At 42.9% G+C, this 20,237-nt stretch overlaps 1 protein-coding gene across 1 annotated transcript in view; it reads right to left on the reverse strand.

Annotated features, from left to right (window-relative positions):
* The window catches only part of Wars2 (tryptophanyl tRNA synthetase 2, mitochondrial), a 52,298-nt gene extending 33,511 nt beyond the window's left edge, over positions 1 to 18,787 (reverse strand). Inside the window, exon 1 of the mRNA XM_090334108.1 lies at positions 18,669 to 18,787. Coding sequence (XP_090190234.1) covers positions 18,669 to 18,758 — 90 coding nt within the window. The 5' untranslated portion in view covers positions 18,759 to 18,787. The remainder of the gene's footprint in view (positions 1 to 18,668) is intronic.
* Positions 18,788 to 20,237: the final 1,450 nt, after the last annotated feature.

Consider the following 20,237-nt stretch of genomic DNA (forward strand, 5'->3'; position numbering starts at 1 on the left):
GCCATGGTTAGGAAAAAGCAGGATCCTGGTACTATTGGCTATTGGAGAAAGGTAGCCAGTATCTTACTTTTTGACACTGGACAGTGTCATTTGTTTTTCAAGGGTAAACATTTTTGGTCACCAAATTTTAAAACCTGGCCTACTTTTTCTGCATACAGAAAAATTAATTGGCATGTAACTATAAAAGTCTTCTATTAACAGAAATGTAGGGCATTACTATGCCCATTTCAGCTAATGGCCAAAAAAAAGGCAAAGTGAAATTATTTATAAAGCTTGCATGTGATGTGTTATTTATTTAGATAGTTATTTTTTATGGTGGTACTGGGGCTTGAATTCAGAGCCTTACACTCTCATTTGGCTTTTTTGCTCAAGACTAGGGCTCTACCACTTGAGCCATCACTCTACTTCCTCCTTTTTGCTAGTTAATGGGAGCTAAGAGCCTCATGGACTTTTCTGCTCAGTCTGGCTATGAACTTTGATCCTCAGATCTCACCACTTGAATAGCTAGGATTATAAGTGTGATAGGAAAAAGTCTTTTTTACTTATTCATTTTCTATGTTAAATCAAAATTAAGTATAATCTAAAGGATATACACTTTCTGGGATCACAGGACATTAAGGTCAAATTCCTTCTACTCTTCCCACATACCAGTTATCCATTGCTCATCTGCGCCTTCTACTCTGTAGGAAGCACTACAGTCAGAGCAGTGAATGCATTCTCTCACTTAGACTTTGCAAAACTCTAGTAGTATCATCCTTGTTTCACAAGCGAGAAGACTGAAGCCTAAAGAGGTAAAGTGAGTATTGCAGGAAAAGCAATTAGAGGAGGGGACAGGCAGACCTCTGGGCACTGGGAATTAGGCCTTTAACCCTAGCTTTTTAGGAGGCTCAGATCTGAGGACTGAGGTTCAAAGCCAGCCTAGACAAGAAAGCTTGTGAGACTCTCATCTCCAATGAATCAGCAAAAAGCCAGAAGTGGAGCTGTGGCTCAAATAGTAAAACACCAACCTTGAACAAGAAAGCTAAGGAACAGCATCAAGCCCTGAGTTCAAGCCCCAGTACAGGCACAAAACTAATAATAAAGAGTTGAGCCCAAGTAGACTGACATCAGCCATGTGGTTCCAAAGGTGATCAGGAGAAGTGGAGCCCTAGCACTCAAGACAGTATTTCCTTTCACCCCTTCCATACACTAAGTGACAACCACCTTCTCGAGGGTATGACAGAAAATGGACTTAAATCTTATGTGCTGATAATTCCTCAGGAATGTCTGACTCTCTGTGTCTCCCTTCTACATGGCTTCCACTGGGGGTAACAGCTTGGGGTGCTGCTTCCATTGGGAAGTGATGGGCCATACCAGTGCAGGTGACAAGGACAGTGGTTCTTATTCATCTGGGCAGCAGCTTCAGGGCTAATTCTAAACACAGGTGGTGAGAGAGACAGCCAACAGGAAGGGGGGAAGGAATGGCCGCTGACATGAGCAACGAGGAAGATTGATGGTTTCCCTTTCTCTCTTTCCCCAGTGCACCCAGCCTGGGGGGCAGAGATGTAGGAGCTGCTGTGCTGGGGACAGTAAAATACACAGCACAGTGTCCGCCTTGCTGCAAGGCTGATTAATGAGGCCAGAATGACACCGAACACAGGCAGTGCTCCGGGTAGAGAAGTCACAGGCTTTCCTTTCTTTAATGATTTCAGCAAAAGCAGTTCCCATCAACTGCCAGGTCTGAAGTGAAATGCTCTGTGGTTACAGCAATGCAGGAGTGCACTTCGTGCAAAGTGTGAAGTAGAAAGGATGCAGGCTGTAATAAATTCACTTATGATCATCTGGGTGCAACTCTGTTACAACATCCTTCTACTCTGATTGGCTGGAAGATCACCTAATTAATGGACAAGGGACATGGGAATGCTTTATCACAAAGATTTTCACTCTTTTAGAAGAACTCTTCTTTTTAGAACTAGAAGACAGGACTAACTGTTCATCTTCCATTGTACTTCCATAATGTATACATTAAATTAAAAAAGCACACACAGAAGGTAAGTGTTAACACAAAAAAAATGTGTCCCAACTCTACAGAGACCAATGGGAAATCTCCATTTAGCTTTCCCACCATTGACTCTGCATGCCTAATACCACATTCAAACCCAGTGACCTGGTGAGCAATTCCCAGGCCCACCCTGCCTCTGGATTCCCAGTCTGGAATGACCCAACCAGCCAGCCAGTCTCCACCCCCGCTCCTTGCCTTCTCATTCTACGAGTTCACATCTGGCTGTGGGATCTTTACAGGTATTTGGCTCCTGATTTACTCATCTGGAATTAAAAATGGAATAACACTACTTCATGGGCCATTAGTATGTAACAAGGGCTCAAAATAGACCCTACATGGGAAATGCTCAAGAAATATTATCTATTATTGTATCTATCATCTCATCAATTACAAAGCCAACAGGCATGTTTTCCCTACCCCATCTCTAGCAAGTGGTCTACACCCATCACTCACATGTGCTGCTTCAATAGCGATGGGCCTTATACCCTCTACAACAACAGCACAACTATCTTCTCAACGTAAGAATTCTCCACTGGTCCTCAGTACCACATATATAGAAAAAGATGGAAGTGGTACTGTGGCTCAAGTGGTAGAGCTCTAGCCTTGAGAAAGCCCAAGGACAGTGCTCAGGCCCTGAGTTCAAGCCCCAGGACTGACAAAAGAAAAGAAAAAAAAGTCTCCACTGGTTCCTCCTCTCCTATAGGTTTAAGGCCAACCTCTAAATATACTGTACATATCCCTCACAATCTGATTTCACACTTTACTAAAACATGGCAGAGTAGGCACGAAGCCTTGGGTACCATATACACAGAAAAAGCCAGAAGTGGTACTGTGGCTCAAGTGGTAGGGCAGTAGCTTTGGGAAAGCCGGAGGACACACTCAGACCCTGAGTTCAAGACCTAGGACTGGCAAAAATAAATAAATAAATAAATAAATAATGGAACATGGCAGAGGCAAGAATCTCCATGAATTGATGTTAATTAAACAAGTAAAAAAGTCTCAGGAGAAATTGTTGTTTACTGTTTTGACATATTGGTTTTTGTGCCTGTACTGAGGCTTGAATTCAAGGCCTTGTTCTCTCACTTGGCTTCTTTTGCTCAAGGCAGGTACTCTAGCACTTGAGTCCACACCTCCAATTCTGGCTCCTAGCTGTTTAACTGGAGTTAAGAGTCTCATGAACTTTTCTGCGCAGGCTGGCTTTGAACCATGATCTTCAGATCTCAGCCTCTTGAGTAACTAGGCATGATCCAGAGCATCTGGCTGTTTTTTTTTTTAGATTTATAATTTTATACCCCTGCACTAGTTAGTATCATGTTCAGAAACACCCTAAGAATAATCAGTTATCTTTAGGATCTGTCCCAAATGGAAAAAGTATATAACAATTTATTTTTCTAAGTAAGATGAAACTTAAAATATTTCAATTGCCTGGTGTAGTGGCTTAATTATGTATATATACACCCCCAAATTAACCTTTTCCTGAATTTTAGAATGTGATCTTATTTTAAAGAAGATCTTTGCAGATGTAATCAGTTATAATGAAATATTAGATTCAGTTATAATGCAACATTGGATTAGAGTGAGGTTTAAATTCAGTATTTAGTTTCTTCATAAGAAGGGACAACATAGGGCTACAAAGAGAAGAAGGCCATAGGGGTGGAGGAAGCGAATGGATGATTCAGCTACAAGTTAAAGAATGCCAAGTGCTGCCAGGAGCTACCAGAAGTTAGGAACAGGCAGGGAAGGCCTCTTCCTGAGGACCTTCAGAGGGAACCAACACCCTGACTTCAGATTCCTACATTCCAGAACCATGACAACATAAACTTCTGTCATCTGAAGCCACCCAGTTTGAGGTACATTTTTGTCATGGCAGCCTTTGGAAATGAATACACTTGGCTAATGACAGAACTGACATAGGGACTGTTAACATGGTCTATGGACTATTAACATGGTCTATAGCCAAACTATTATCACTCCTGCTCAACAGTCCTCGGCCAGGTCACTGAGCTGTCTTCTAGTGGGCTCAAGCCCATGTTGTGTAATGTAGAGTAGGATACAAACTCTACACCAATCACTGTGACTGGTGACAAGCATAACTGCCCATGGGTATTGTGCTGCGCTGCAGGAAACATTATTGGTTAGACCAAGGCAAACAACCAACAACAGCCCAGATCATCAAAGGTACAATCATAATGAAGGTGCTGAGATTCCATTCTGGGATCCATTCAAAGGTCTAGGGCCATATCTTCATTGACTCAATGGTTATTTATTTTTATCAACTGAAATTTCCATTTCACCAGAATCCAGGAAAAATGCAGATGTGGACCTAGCAAATACAATATCCTATGGTGAAAAAAATATTGATCATATCACTTTTTTTCATGATGAAGTCACATAACATGCAGTGTTTGAACTACCATAATCTACTGTTTTTCTCTGGGAGAATTTTTTGTTTTAATTTTTTAAAAATTATTTTATGTTGTACTTTAAAACATTATTGTTTTGTAGTACAGAGGAACAGAACTCAGGGCCTTATGCATGCTAGGCTAGCACTCTAAAACTAAGCCACATTCCCAACCCAACAGTATTTTTTTTTTTTCCACCAGTCCTGGGCTTGAGCTCAGGGCCTGAGCACTGCCCTTGGACTTTTCTTAAGGCCAGAGCGCTACACAGCACCATTTCCAGCTTTTTCCCCCTATATATGTGGTACTGAGGAATCAAACCCAGGTCTTCGTGCATGCTAGGCAAGCATGCTACCACTAGGCCAAACTCCCGGCCCTCTAACGGTAGTCTTTAAAAAAGACTATTTCATATTTTATTGAGCAGGATAGCATTTGCAAAATGCTCTTCTATGATATGACCTTTAAAAAATATATTTACAATACATTTCCTATTGTTATTGTAAAGGTGATGTACAGAGGGGTTAAAGTTACATAAGTCAGGTAATGAATACAGTTCTTTTTGAATGGTGTCACCCCACCCCACCCCCCTATTTTTTCCCTCCTGGCCACCCTCCCAAACGAATTGTATAGTATATTTTCAACATGGTGTCTAGTGAATGTCACTGCTGTATTTGTTCAATGTTTTTTTTTTTTTATCTTTGAAATTTTAATAGATTGCATTCTGGCATTGCCATCCCAGCCTAACTGGCTTGGAGATATAGGTTTTCTTAGAAAATAAAATGAAGTATTTTTATTCCTTTTGAGAAGCAAGTACACATGTCTATGATTTTTCTTTGAAGCTCTTTTGAAAGAATTCTTAAAACACTGTATGTAATTAATAAACTTTGGGAGAAAAAGAAGAAAAAAATCAAATTTGCAAATGAGTGCCAGCTGATCATCCCCCTCCTTCTTCATGTTCAAAAGAATAGGTCAACAATCTCTGGGGGCTCTCAATGACAGGCCATAATATTAAGAGAATAAATAGTTCAATCTAGCTTTGACATGCCAGATCACTTCCTGGAGGTTGCATCTTTGGATAAAAAGTTTTGAGACAATAAAATCTGGCAATCTATGTACAGATGAAGGGAGGCTGTTATCAAAGAAGTGTCAGGATCGGACACATTACAAAGTTTTTGAATCCTCAGATTTACTAATAAACCTTAGAACCTAACACATGCAAGTATTTAGCTCTTCCTCTAAAACTCTGCCGCCACACGCATTTCTATTGTGCTCAGTGGCACCATGCTGATTTCAATTTGCTTTCACTCTGAAGTGTGTGTGTGTGTGCGCATGTAAAGTAAGTCTACGTTGCTCTGAGGAGTGGGGAGAGCCCATGGTCCATAGAGGCCCAGGAAAGGACAGGGTGCTCAACAAGACAGACATACATGCTTCTTTTATACCTCTTGTGGTCCATCTACCTGTACTGACAACTGTGTACAGTCTGTGAATGATGCTATAAATATCCAAATAGTCGTTGACAGAAAAAAGCTTCCCTACCCGCCAGTCTTACTGACCCAAAAAAAGTGTACAGTATTCTTTAGACAGTCTTTCCTTTACCAATCATTTAACTAAACAAAGGCATTTTTTTTCTTTTTTCTTTCCTTTTCTTGTGCCAATATTGGGGTTTAAACTCAAGGCCTGGATGCTATCCCCTAGGCCTTCGGCTCAAGGCTGGTGCTCTACCACTTGAGCTGCAGCTCCACTTCTAGCTATTTAGTGGTTTACTGGAGTTCATGAAAGTCCCACGGACTTTTCTACCTGGGCTGGCTTTGAACTGTGATCCTTAGTTCTCAGCTTCCTTAGTTAGACTGACAAACATAAGCCACCAACACCTGGCCAGCTACCCTTATACCTCTCTTAGAAAGTTACTTAACTCTTCTTACAATGTAGGCAATCCCTACTTAAGGTTCTATTTTCATATATGAGCACTGAGGGAATTATGTACATTTTAAGGACCTCCCTGCTTGCCACTCATTAGAATTCTCTCAGGAGAACTCCAGATTTCTTTGGGAACATTAACTAAGAAAAAGTTCAAGATATCCTGTGCAATACTTGGCCAAGGTATGCATAATTAATCTATGTTTCACTGCTTTTTCATACTGGGACAAATAATGAAGTTAGTAAGGGAAAGGACTAATGCTGACTCAGGGGTCAAGTGGTTCCTGGCACTTAGCCTTGTGCTTTGGGCCTGTGGTGACCGGATACATCATGGAGCTACGGCTGGGACACACAGGGCAGGAGAAGACTGAGTCCCAGTGGCCCTTCAAGGGCATGCGTTATATGGCACAGTGTTTAGAATCTTGGCCAGAGTTTAGCAAAAGTGTCCCTGGCCTCCTCAGTCAGATTTAGAGATTGCCTAGCATTTGGGCTGCAGCTTGAGGGTCAATCCTATTATCAAACATGTGCTTTTCATGGTTAGAGTTTGGCAACTTCTCCTGCTATCTCATTTTCAGGATAAGTGACACCATGGCAATTCTCAACAATTCTACCACCATCAAAGCTAGAAAGTCATTGCGAAGTACATTCTGCCAGAATCCAAACCAGCACCTGCTGTATCAGGGCTCAGTGTTAGATGGCCCCCAGCTACCCTAAAACACAGCCATATGCTCCTCTATAGTCTAAGTCCTATTATGCAAGTCTCCTCAATCCCAGAGGAGATGAGAGGACATGCCACTGCTCTTACTTCCTACCCTCATTTTAAAGAAACAGAAGAAGAAGGAGGGGAAAAAAAAAAAAAGATCCAGCCACAATTGGCTCCAGTTGGTGTGAATAATGAGATTCGGTTGTCAGATTCCTGGAATACTGCCAACACAGTTATTAACTGCCCAGATTTGAGACCCTCTTACAAAGAGGACAATGAATACCAATTTAAATAGAGCCAGTCTTAAGAAGATATAAAATTTGGTACTTGGGCATGGAATGTAACAATCCACAAAATAAAATGATTCTTACAGTAAGCCCTGTTCATAAGCAAGGAAACAGATTGGGATGACCTTGGCACAATTATAATTTAAGCCTTTTTTGAAGTCTCTGATGGAAGAATCTTGGCTTTGACAAGTTGGCAGTAACCCTTGTGATCTATTTTACTGGGATATATATTGTCACTGCAAGAAAATAAAACTTAGGTACAAAACTGGAGAGCAGAGCAGACCTTGCCTGTGATCATTAGACAGACTGGACCGAGGGCCTCAAGCTTTTGATGCCCTGACATTATTTTCTGGATAGTGTCCAGTAACCCAATGCAGAATAGCTTTTTCTCTAATGTATCCAGATGGCAAATGGAAGAGATCAAATTCAACAGTTTCAGGGCTGACCTTAATGGATGTGAAAGTCTGGCTTCTCTCCTAGCTGTTTTAGGGATCTCCGATACAAAGGAAAGAAAAAAGGGTCTTTGAACCGAGACAAATAATTATATTTCTCTGTCTGTCTGTCTGGCTCTCTCCCCCTCTCCCTTTCTCTTCTGTCTCTCTCAACTAAACAATGGATATGTCAGTCAGGTTCATCTTCTATTTGAAAAAGACAGCCAAGTATCTGATCCCTTGTAATCACTGACAATCATATGATACCTTCTGTGAAGATCTGTTGGATCTATTAATATTCCAGAAAGCCCTTTTTGTTTTAAATTCCCCTCAGGCAAATATGTTTACATTTTCTGTTTCCTTCAAAACTTTAGTCACACGCATGTGCCAATGTGCACATGTGTGACATCACCACATCTGCTAATAAGAGTCTCACACTGAAGGCTGAGTTTCAGCATTGGCTAAGGTGAGCATGAGACACTGGGGCTATGGGAAGCACACTAGAAAGCCATTTGTATATGGAGGAATGTGAGGAGAAGGCCCACCTTGCTCTCCAGAGAAGAGGATTGACTTACTGATGAGAACTACCTCGTCACTCAGGCAAGTCCTGGAGAGCTGATCACAGGGCCAGTTAGCAAGAGCAGAAAGAGAGAACTGTGAACAGAAGGGGTTGCTACCTTCACCATGCCACCCTGCCCCCCCACCCCGCCCCGTGAAGTGTTCCATAAAACAGAGACATGTCAGCTAAAAGACCTGTGTGTGTGTGTGTGTGTACCAGAACTAAGGCTTGAACTCAAGGCCTAGCACTCTCATTTGGTTTTTTTTACTCAAGCTGCCACTCTACCACTTGAGCCATACCTCCACTTTCAGCTTTTAACTAACTATAAGAATGGAAATAAGAATCTTTCAGATTTCTCTGCCCGTGTTGGCCTTGAACCCCAATCCTCAGATCTCAGCCTTCTGATTAGCTAAAGATTCACTTCTCTCCTCATTCCTTCTAAGAAGTGATCCATTAGAAATCTGATAACTCTATTTTCACATGTTTGATCTAAAGATGGATATGTGACTTTTAAGACAAGAATCAGGGAAACTTAATAGAAAATGTTTTCCTGTTAGGAAAGAAAAAAGACTAGAGTGCAAGCTCTGTCTCTATTTGAGCCATAGATATGTTAATATATTCCCAATCAAAATTAAGGACACATGGTCCACCAAAGAATTTCTGCTCTATTTTAGAATGTGGAAAAAAAGTGTTAAATGTCATATAGATGCTGAAACACTGGAATTTCCAACACATTTTAAAAGATTTATGGGAACTGGTCCTGGATTTTAGAAGATACTTGGCCACTAAAAGTCACAGACTGAAACAGAAAATGTTTGTGTGCCCCTCTTCAATTCCTATATTGAATACTCCAATATGATAATATTTGGAAGTGTGGCTTTGGGAGATGATCAGGTTATTATCAAGAATAAGAGCTCCTATAAATGAACCTGGAGAACTCTCTTGCGTCTTCCATTGTGTGAGACTGCAGGGAGAAGACAGACATGCATAAACTAGGAAGGAGGCCCTCATCAGGCAAAGAATTTGCACACACTACCAGGCATTGGTAGCTCATGCCTGTAATATTAGCTACTCAGGAGGCTAGAAGCTGAGGATCAAAGATAGAAGTGAGCTTGGACAGGAAGAGACCACAAGACTCTTATATCCAATTAACCACCAGAAAATGGGAAGCTGCGCCATGGCTCAAGGTGGTAGAACACTAGCCTTGAGTGAAAAAGTTCAGATACAGCACCCAGGCCCTGAGTTCAAGCCCTATGACCAATCAAAAAAAAAAAATTGCAACCACCTAGATCTTGGATTTCTCAGTCTCTCTAGAACTGTAAAAAACAAGTGTTTGTGGTTTAAGCTTCCCAGACAAGGATAGTCTTATAGGATCCCCAACAGAGGACACAGATTTATCAGGAAAATACTACAATCTATTTTAGCAGGTATGATATTCTGCAAAAATTCTATTACCCTAGGTTGATTTAAGCTGTTATTAAACATGTAAATGATACCATATCAGTAAGCAAGAATAGCAATAAAACTTCCCTGAACAATTAAGAAAAGGCCAAGTGCCTTAAAAATAAAATGTGTTTTCTGTTTTTTTTTTTTTTTTACTTTGTGGTTTTTTTTTTCCTTTTTGTCCTTAGGCTAGAATTCAAGGTCAAGTTTGGTCACTTACTGTTGTCCATAATATTGAAGTAGTCTCACCAAGCAGGGAACTCTCCCTCCCAGGTGCCAAACATTTGCAATGGGACTTGGTTTGTATGGCAGGAGGCAAAATCTACACAAAATGTTCATAGTGTAGATATTAACACTTTGCTGATGAGACAGCTTGAAGTTTGATGAGATCACACAGGCCTGGCATCGCACAGGTAGCATGTGATGGAGCCTGGTTTGTCTTACCCAAATAACCAAGCATCTTCCTCATCTCACACTCCTCTTCATGAGGAGTCAGGTGACTTAAGATGACACTGTTTTGCCTGTGTGCACATCTAACCTCATGTTTGCTTCTCAAAGACACTGTGTCTAGACAGCACCACGTGGTTGAAAACTTGCTAGCTACTAGAGCAGACTGCACTGTCCGCAGAGAGGGGATTTTCCTTTTTTGACCAAAATGGCCAGGCAAGTAGTATGCACATAGGGACACGCCTGTCTCTCTCCAGAACTGACAAAGAGATCCACACAGTCTCAGCCTTTGTATCTCTCTTGTGAATCTACCTTCAAACTGTACATTTACCCTTGAGAAATCTATTCTCTTTTTGTGCTGGGTGCTGGTGGCTCACATCAGTAATTCTATATACTCCAGACGCTGAGATCTGAAAATCAAGGTTCAAAGTGAGCCTGGGTAGAAAATCCATGAGATGCTTCAATTAAATAGTAAAAAGCCGGAGTACAGGTATGGATCAAGTGGTAGAGCACTAGCCTTGAGTTTTTGTTTTTTTTTAAAGTTAAAGGACAGCACTCAGGCCCTGAGTTCAAACCCCAGTCCCCCCTACCCTGCCCCCACAAACACACACAATGGTTTTGTTTGCTTTGCCAGTCCTGAGGCTTGAACTAGGTGCCTGAGCACAGTCCTTGGGCTTTCTCAAGGATTGAGCTCTACCACTTAAGCCACAGCACCACTTCCAGCTTTTTTTCTATGTATGTGGTACCAAGGAATGGAACCCCGGTCTTTGTGCACTAGGCCAAACTCCCAGCCTGAGACACAATCTTTTGAACTGCCAGTTTAGACTATTTTTCCCAGAAGAAGGATAGGAATTCAAATCAGGGCTTTGACCAAACACTTCCATGTCTCTATTATATCTTCATGCTTTGTAAAGCAGGTGCAAAGTACTACAGGGAGTGAAGTGTGGGCCTGAGTGAGGAGGAATGGTTTATCCAACATCTTCACAAGGAGCCCCTCATTTGGTGTATAAAATTAACTCTGCTCAACGGTGCTAGTTTTATAGCCTCATCAACATCCTAATTAACGCAGTCACTAAGAATGAGCCACTTTAATACTCTGTAATTAATGAATTACTGGTCTCTTTAATGACTCTTTCCAGCTGGGCACTGGTGGCTCACGCCTGTAATCCTAGCTACTCAGGAGGCTGAGATCTAAAGACTGCAGTTCAAAGCCAGCTTGGCACAGAAGTCTATGCGTGAGACTCTCATCTCCAATTAATCACCAGAAAACCAGAAGTGGCACTGTGGCTTAGGGGTAGGGTAGTAGCTTTGAGCTGGACAGTGCCCAAGCCCAGAGTTCAAGCCCCAGGACAAAAAGAAAAAGAAAAGAAGAAAAAGAACTCTTGCCAATGAAAATCCTTGAGAATAAACTTCTTTAGCTGGGTGCCTGTGGCTGCTGCCTGTAATTTTCAATATTCAGGAAGCTGAGATCTGAGGATTATGGTTCAAAGCCAGCCCAGGTAGACAAATCTGAGACAGACCTTCCTACAGTGCACCTTGGGACTCATGTGTTAAAAGCCCTTATTTTATCCAGATACTCTCAGTACAGTAGCCAAATAGAGACATAGAGATAAATTTACAAGACTGCCTTACTCCCTTCTCATAATTCATCCAGACAAGACCATAGGAACAGCAACAACAAAAAATGATTTATAATCCTGACTTTGCATGCCACTATGGCAAAGTATGCAAGTGACTTTCAGGGATAGATTTTAAAGTTGCAGGACATTTATCATATTTGCATATATAATGTTTCAGAACTTGCCACTATTTTATTGTGAATGTACACTGTTCAGAATAAGAATATCTGAGTTTAGACCTCATTTGGTGTGTGTGTGTGTATGTGTGTTGGTCCTGGGGCTTGAACTCAGCTAAGCTGCCCCTTAGCTTTCTTGCTCAAGGGTGGTACTCTACTACTTGAGCCACATCTCCACTTCTGGCTTTTTGGTGGTTAGCTGATGAAAAGAATCTCACAGACTTTCTGCCTTGGCTTTGAAGTGTGATCCTCAAATATCAGCTTCCTACGTGAGAGGCGAGGTTTATAGCCCAGCACCTGGCTTGGGCCCTGACTCTTGCTAACTACATGGCCTGCTTCCTCTCCCCACATCCTCATTCACGCCATGGGAATAATATGAACATTTACATCATGGAGGTCTGACCATGGAATAGGTAAAGGCTCATCAATAATTGGAACCATGAGTGCTTAGCACTTATGGGCACAACATTATCCTAATACGATATCCTGTATACCATCATGTTTACTAACAGCTGAAACTATCAGAGGCCTATCAGATTAGGGTTCATAATGAGTTAAACATTAAGCTAATTTTTACTTTTATTTTTGGTGCTGGTAATGGCACTTCAACTCATGATCTTGCACTCTCCCTTAACTTCCCACTACCAGGACTGGTGTTGTGCCACTTGAGCCATGCCTCCAGTTCCTAAACATTAAACTAATTTTTAAAAATATATACAGGATAGTACCCATTGAACTTTAACTGGAAAGAACACTGCTATTGACTTACCATTACTGAACAGGCAGAGAAAAAAGAGCAAAGACAGAAAGGGGAACAAAAAAGAGAGGAGAGGTGTTACAATAAGCTTTTTATCAGTGAAGAAAAGCTTGGAATAAATAGTTATAGTTAGGGGAACCTTGTACGTTATGCTCAAGATTTAATGAGAATACATAAACTTCTTTGAAAAGTACGTTATATTAAAACATGATTGTATTTATGAAGAGAACAAATGTCACTGAAAAATGTGACAAGGTGTGATTTGTTATTATTTCTCTTTCCAGTCTGTCTTGTTGAAAACATCTATGATAATCATGTCAGGGGCCCAGGACAGATGACCCAGATCTCAGGGTGGGGGTGGGGAAGGGGGACAGGGGGACAGGAACCGAGGAAGAAAGTAAAGGAGAATGAGATGGTCCCAGAGAAGGTGTGACAAGCAGAAGCGGTGAGACACCTGGCTTAGGCATCCAGTTGGCTTGACTGCCTTTGGGGGAGGGGGGAAGTCACAAAGGCTGTCCGTCAGGCAACCAGGAGTGAGCTCAAATGGACATGGAGGAGGAGTTAGGAGAGACAGGGAAACTCGAGTTATGGACTTTGGCCAGGGGGCAGTACAATCACCTTGAGAAGACCTAGTTTGGCTCACAAGGCAGGGATTGGATAGAAGATAGGGTCTTACTAAGGAATGATCCAGATGGAAAACTGTACATGCCTATACAGAGTGAAATGAAGTTCGAGTCGGTGCATCATCTCTGGGCCTATAAATAATCTCTGCACCTCACTGTGGCAGAGCATCCTAAAGGAGGACATTTCTCCTTGGAAACCAAGGAGGAAGACTTGGGCTTCACGCAGCAGTCTTTAGAAGAGAAACTCCCAAAGTCCCAGTGGCGGATGAGATTCAGGAGCAGAAGTGGACAAGGGCTCTTTGTGAGAAGGCTGGAGGGCAGGTGACATGCACCATTTGAGAATGAACACACAGCATGCCTCTGTACACAAACATCAAATGGTGTATGAAAATAAGTGGACAGAAGAGAGAGAAGGGGGGAAAGCTATTATTTCATGTGCATGTGTAGCTGAAGATAAACTGCACATTATACTTTAGTTGTAACATACATGTATAGCAGAGGTGTGGCTCAAGTGGTAGAGTGCCAGCTGTGAGTGAAAAACAAAAAACAAGCAAAAGCATAAGGTCCTTAGTTCAAGTCTAAATATCAGCACAGAATAAATGCATGCATATCAAAGCAAATAGTCCAAAACCACTCATTTAAAGGGAACTTTCTTTAAAATCATACAAAGGAAACTACCAATGAAATCTAAAACTGTGTGGCACTGTTTCAGGGGCCCCTGGGTTGTATGAGTGGCAAGAGAGTGGGGGAGAGATCAAACAAGGGAGTATTTTTCTCTGTCAGTCCTGGGGCTTGAACTCAGGGCTAGCACTCTACCATCTGAGCCCCAGTACTACTTCTGGCGCGCGTGTGTGTGTGTGTGTGTGTGTGTGTGTGTGTGTGAAGAATCAAACCCAGGGCTTCATTCATGCAAGGCAAGCACTCTACCACTAGGCCACACTACCAGCCCAAGGGGGGGGGTACTTCTTAAGTCATAAAAACTTTGCTTTCCTTTATCTAACAGAGATCCATGCAAGATTTCAATTTCATTTCATTGACTAGAAATCCTCAAGAGACAAAAGCAGAGATAGAGCTGGGTTCGAATCCTGGTAATGCTCTTTACTATTTCTGCAACTTGGAGAAATGACCTAATGTGAGTCTTCTCTTTTATACACGGGTAGAACAATGTTTATAAAACTGCAGGGAGAGATATGAGAAAATATGCATGGCGTATAGACCATCACACTTTGTAACAAGCATCACCTATATGTCAGTTCCTTGTCCTTCAGATACAATCAGTAATTTTTGCAGACAGTCCTACAATGTACCATTATGTAAAAAAGATAAATTCAAAAAGAACTTGGAGCTGAGTACTGGTGGTTCATGCCTACAATCCTAGCTACTCAGCAGGATGAGATCTGAGAAGCAAGAGTTCAAAGCTAGCCTAGGAAAGGCAAGTCCATGAGACTCTTAGCTCCAATTAATAACCAATAAGAAGCCAGAAATAGAGCTGTAGCTCAAATGATAAAGAGTACTAGCCTTGAGTAAAAAAGAGACAGCACCCAGGCCCCAAGTTCAAACCATTACGCACACACACAGGGGACTGAAAAAATGTCACAGATTGGAGAACACACAGTAACTGAATGCAATGTGGGGTACTGGCTTTAATGATAAACCAGGAGAATGGCTAGTAGAGAAACTCATGCAATCTGAACCAATTCAGTAGTACTAACAGTACTACACACATATCTTTTTTTTTTTTTGCTGTTGTAGCAACTAGGGCCTCATATATTGTTAGGCAAGTGCTTTATCAGTGAGCTACAGCTCCAGCCCCAAAGACTAGTTTTGATAACTCAGGAATCCATAGATAAAGTTTGGTGAGGTTATATATATATATATATATATATATATATATCCCCTGAAAAGTCTGAAGTTATTTGAAAATAAACATAAAAAAACCTCATATTGAAAACTAAATACAGGATCAGAAATTTAACACAATGGTTCCTACTATTTATTTATTTACTTACTGTATTTATTAGTGTCTATTCATCTAGTGTCTATTTCTAGTGATTACTAGAACAGCAGAAACAGAACATCAATATTGGCTAAACCTATGCTGAGCATGGTGAATAATGAAGCATGTTGTTCAACTGCATTGAAGTGTCCACATTTTTACATTTCAACTGTATAAGAATAAATGTTCTTGCTAAATATGCTTGCAAAAGTCTAACCAACAGTATTCCCTCTTTGTATGATACAGTCGTGGATTCTGTATTTAGTTAATGATGACAGGCTTAAATTTACCTAATACTATCAGCATTTAAACAATAACATGTCAGACTTTCATTCCTCTGACTCTGTGACTACGCTCATCTCATCAGACTTCAACAGTTTTCTGTCAAACAACACCTGGCAAAATAAACCAGCTTCACACAAATTGGAGACATCCCCCAATGAGTATAATGTGAAGTCTTGCTAGGCTGGTGCCTGCCCCTCCCTCAATCATCCTGCACCCAGGGCCTCCCCACTCCATACAAGTGCCCCACCACTGTGATACACCCCTAAAACTTTTCTATTTTCAGCTTACGTTTACATCTAGCCTTGAGAAGCAAAACTCCGAATCTGAGATAAGTAAGGATTCCCAATGCTTAAAAAAAGGAAAAATTGTTAAGCATTAAAACAACTTAGGTGTTAAGTTCTCCACCAGTAACTGCTAACAGAGACCTGCTGTGGCTCTTCCTCTCCTTCCACTTTTCTTTTCACCTCAGACGCTAAGTACACAGCCAGAACCAGTAACAAGAAACTCGCGATTTCTTGGTTATGATAAAAATCATCCATATGATAAATATACATTTCTTTCTACTACAATACACTCCTATAAAAATCATTTTTGTGTTCTACAAAGGTTATGAGATCTCATAAAAATGTCTAATGCATCTGGAGTAGGAATCCAATTCTTCCTTCACATATTTCTGCATCTGTTCACAAAATCCCTTTGACTTCAAAGGAAGCTTTTCAAGAGAAAGAGAAGATACACACAGGAAAAGTGGCCATAAATTTTTAATAGTCCTTCTAAGGTCATTTTAATAATGGCAATATAGGACAAGTATCTCTCTCAGAGACCTAAAATGCCACAAATAGTATCAATGATTACAGGCATGTATGGAGATTTATGCTTTCTTTTTTACTGGTTATAAAAGTGATAAATCTTCTATTTAAAACGTGAAAAATAATGCTTAAAGAAAACATTGCTTTTAATCCACAACTCAGTACAAAATCCAACAAAAAAAGAATGCTTCTTTCATTCCAGGCCTTTTTCCCTGTGCATATAAACACATGAATATATATGTATATATATATATATATTCATATATATATACACAGGCTTGAGCTCATGGCCTGAGCCCTGTCCTTGGACTTTCTCAAGGCCAGACAGAGCTCTACCACTTGAGCCACAACACCACTTCTGGCTTTTTCCTATACATGTGGTACTGAGGAATCGAACCCTGGTCTTTGTGCATGCTAGGCAAGCACTCTTACCACTAGGCCAAACTCTCAGCCCCCAATCATACAATTTTTATCCTTTTCCCTTAATCTTTAGAAAGATTTCATTAGTTTTTCAAGCGTTCACCTTAATGACTAAAATAATATAGGATTTTATACCTGGGGAGGAGAAGTCTCACAGTTGGATGCTGGTGGCTCACTTCTGTAATCCTAGTTACTCAGGAAGGTGAGATCTGAGAATCTCACAAATCCAAGAGACTTTTTTATCTCTACTCAACTAGCAAAAATCCACAAGTAAAGGAATGACTCAAGTGGTAGAGTGCAATTCTTGAGTGAAAATGCCAGGTGAGACTGCAAAGACCCGAGTTCAAGCCCCAGTACACACACACACGCACGCACCAGTTTAACATGTAATTTTTACTCTAAGAGCTACATTTTGGATTTTGAAATACTAATCCATTCTAGAAATTCTATACCTTAAACCAATTTACAATAACCATTCACATTTAAAGTTCATCGACTTTAAAAATAACAATCATAATGCCCTAGAACATGTGAGGTTTGAATTTTTTCAATATATTTTTTCCCCTTTATAATGATTTAGTGTCCTGGGCAGTCATTACCAGGCGCTACTTTGGTTTTCCTATTTCTTTACTATCTATTCTCATGGCGTCAGGAATTCTTTGGAAGGAAGGGAAGTTTGTGTCTAAGGCTTAATAATTTTAGGAGTGCACATTTTAATATGCTGTTCTATAAAAAATGTAATTAATTCTGGTTTGAAAAAAAAACAAACCCATAAACTTCAGAGTGTTCGATTCTATAAATTGGAATCAATTTCTTTCTTTCTTTCTTTTGCTGGTCGTGGGGCTTGACCTCTGGGCCTGGGCGCTGTCTCTGAGCTCTTCAGTCCAAGTCTAGCGCTCCACCATTCGAGCCACACTGCCACTTCCCATTGTTTCTTTACATATGAAATAATATTAAGTCCTTGCAAACACTCTCTCTGGCTGCGTTTGCCTTCATAACCACACTGCAGTTTGAAAGCACAGTGCGCGCCAGTTACACTCGCTTTCCCCATCCGCCCGCTTTGCTGGGGACAGTAAGGCCGTAACACAGCTAGCAGGTGGCAGGAAAGGCCCGGACCTCGGGGCCCGCACCCCGCGGGGCTCGCCGCCTTTCCTCCGGTCGCCCCAGGCGCCTCGGTCCTCGGACGGCGCCGGGAGGACCCTCAGGAAAGCCCCCGTGACTGAATCCTGCTCCCCGGCCCATTCGGTCAGGAATTCCGGTGACTTCCCAGGACCCGCAGGGTGCGGGCGGGCGGGCGGTCCGGGCAGCAGGAGGAGGGCCCGGGAGAAAGACCACCCACCCGCTCCCCGGGCCAGGACGGCATCCCTCTGACTTCGCTGCCGAATCCCTGGCTGGCTGTGAGGGACAGGTGGGGAAAGAGAACCAAGGTTGCGCCGGTGAGCCGCGGGCAGCAACGCAGGCGCCCCCAGCATCCCGCCCCCAGCCGGCGTCCCGCCCCCAGCCGGCGTCCCGCGTTGCCTAGCAACGGCGGGGCGGCATCACCCGGAAACAGCCCGCCGCCACGCCGCGGATCCGTGCACGTCATCACGTACAAGGTCCTCACGCTCGCGGATAAGAGGTCAGTTCAAGGCGAGCGGACCTCAGGAGGGGCAACTCTCCGGAGGAAGCAGGAAGAGAGACACGCAGGGAGGGAATGGGGACCAGAGCGAGCTTGCGGGATGGGAAGCTACCGGGGAGAAGGGCCGGATTCTGTTACCTGGGGAACGGGAGCCGCTTCGGGTCCTTTGTGAAGTGCCCGGATGAAGCGCCAGCATCCTGGAACCTTCCGCGTTGAGTGCAGCGCCATTGTGAGGAGGGCGGGGCCGTCCGGCCTTCGATGACATGACGTCATCCGCCGGGCGCTGGGCCCGCCTTTCGCCTGCTGCGCGTGCGCACGCTGTCTTCCCGGCGGACGCGGAGCTGGGCGGGGTTTTGCTTTTTCTCTCTGCGCCTTCTTGGTTTTCTTCATTTTAAATTACCGTCATTTTTTTTTCCCTTTCTGAGTGATCTCTCCGTAGCTGTACGGAGGTGCACACGTGGGGCCTTGCCTTCCCTCTGCTTAGCAGCGGCGCCGAGGTCCACTCGCTGGGCTCCGGATTCCGCTTCGGGCCGCGCCGCGGGGGAAAGGCCGGACCCGCCGAGCCGTGCACGCCTGTAAACCGTGCACACGCGCCCGGCGGGTAGGACAAGTGCAAGGTCAAGTGTGGAGGGGCCCAGCCATGACTTCGGGAAGAAGGTGTGGATACTTGGCGGACGCGGTGGCTCAGGGTCCAGATTTAGAGGAAACGTTATTGCAGTTCTGCGCCTCTTGAACCCGAAGAACTCCACACCCGTGAGAGTCCCACGCGCGTAACTCCAGGAGACCCAACTAGGGACGGTTGTGATTCAAGGCCAGCCCAGGCAAAAATGTTAGTGAGACCCACATGTCAATAACTGGAGCGAGCGTGGTGCCCTTCTCTCCCGTCCTAGCAGGAAGATGTAGGTAGGGAGACCCATGTTCTGGCACTCCCCTGGGCAAAACGCAGAGACACCGAAAGATCCAAAAGCAAAGGTTGCTTACAATGGGGCCACAAGTTCAAACTCTTATTACCACTGCTCCCCCTCCCCCCCAAGAGAAATCTTTTGGTAAAAATAAGTGGAAGGGATTTATCACAGTTCCTTTGTGTACTTTCTACATTACATTTGCCCAATGAGCACATATTGGGGATTAGCTATTTCAAGTAGAGGAGATAAAAGAGGGTATTTTTTTTGTACTAGTAAAGATCTTAAATCTATAGTGTAAGGTCTAACAAAAGGAAACTCCACGCGGTTCAGAAGAGGGTTTATTGTGGGTGGAGAGAGCAGACCTCCTGCTACCCAAGATGGAGTAGGGCAGAGCAAGAAGGCTTACGGAGGGAAGAGAGATTATATAGGAGGAGGGGTGTGGCCACAGCAGAAGTGGATGTGATCTCAGAGGATGGGGAAATATCTCAGACTGGGGGAACCTCCCACTGCACCCGGATATGCCAGGTGCCAGGATTACAGGTGCAGCGCAGGGACGGGGAGAGAGTCAAGGGACTAAGTCATTTCTTCCAGGTGGACCTAACATTTCCACCTTCTGATAGTTGTAAAGGGGTGCTGACTCATTCTGGCTACTTCCTGCTGACAAGGAGTGTCAACATTGTGGGGTAGAAGGCAGGGATGCTGTCCATCCAGAAGGCAGCAGTAACAGCCCTATGGTAGTAAGCATGCATACGCATCTTTGGATGAAATCCAAAAGAAGTCTTAATAGGCAGGGGGGTCTCAT

Source organism: Megascapheus bottae, chromosome 6 (genome assembly GCF_031878675.1).
Source record: "Megascapheus bottae isolate mThoBot1 chromosome 6, mThoBot2.hap1, whole genome shotgun sequence".
Taxonomy (NCBI): Eukaryota; Metazoa; Chordata; class Mammalia; order Rodentia; family Geomyidae; genus Megascapheus; species Megascapheus bottae.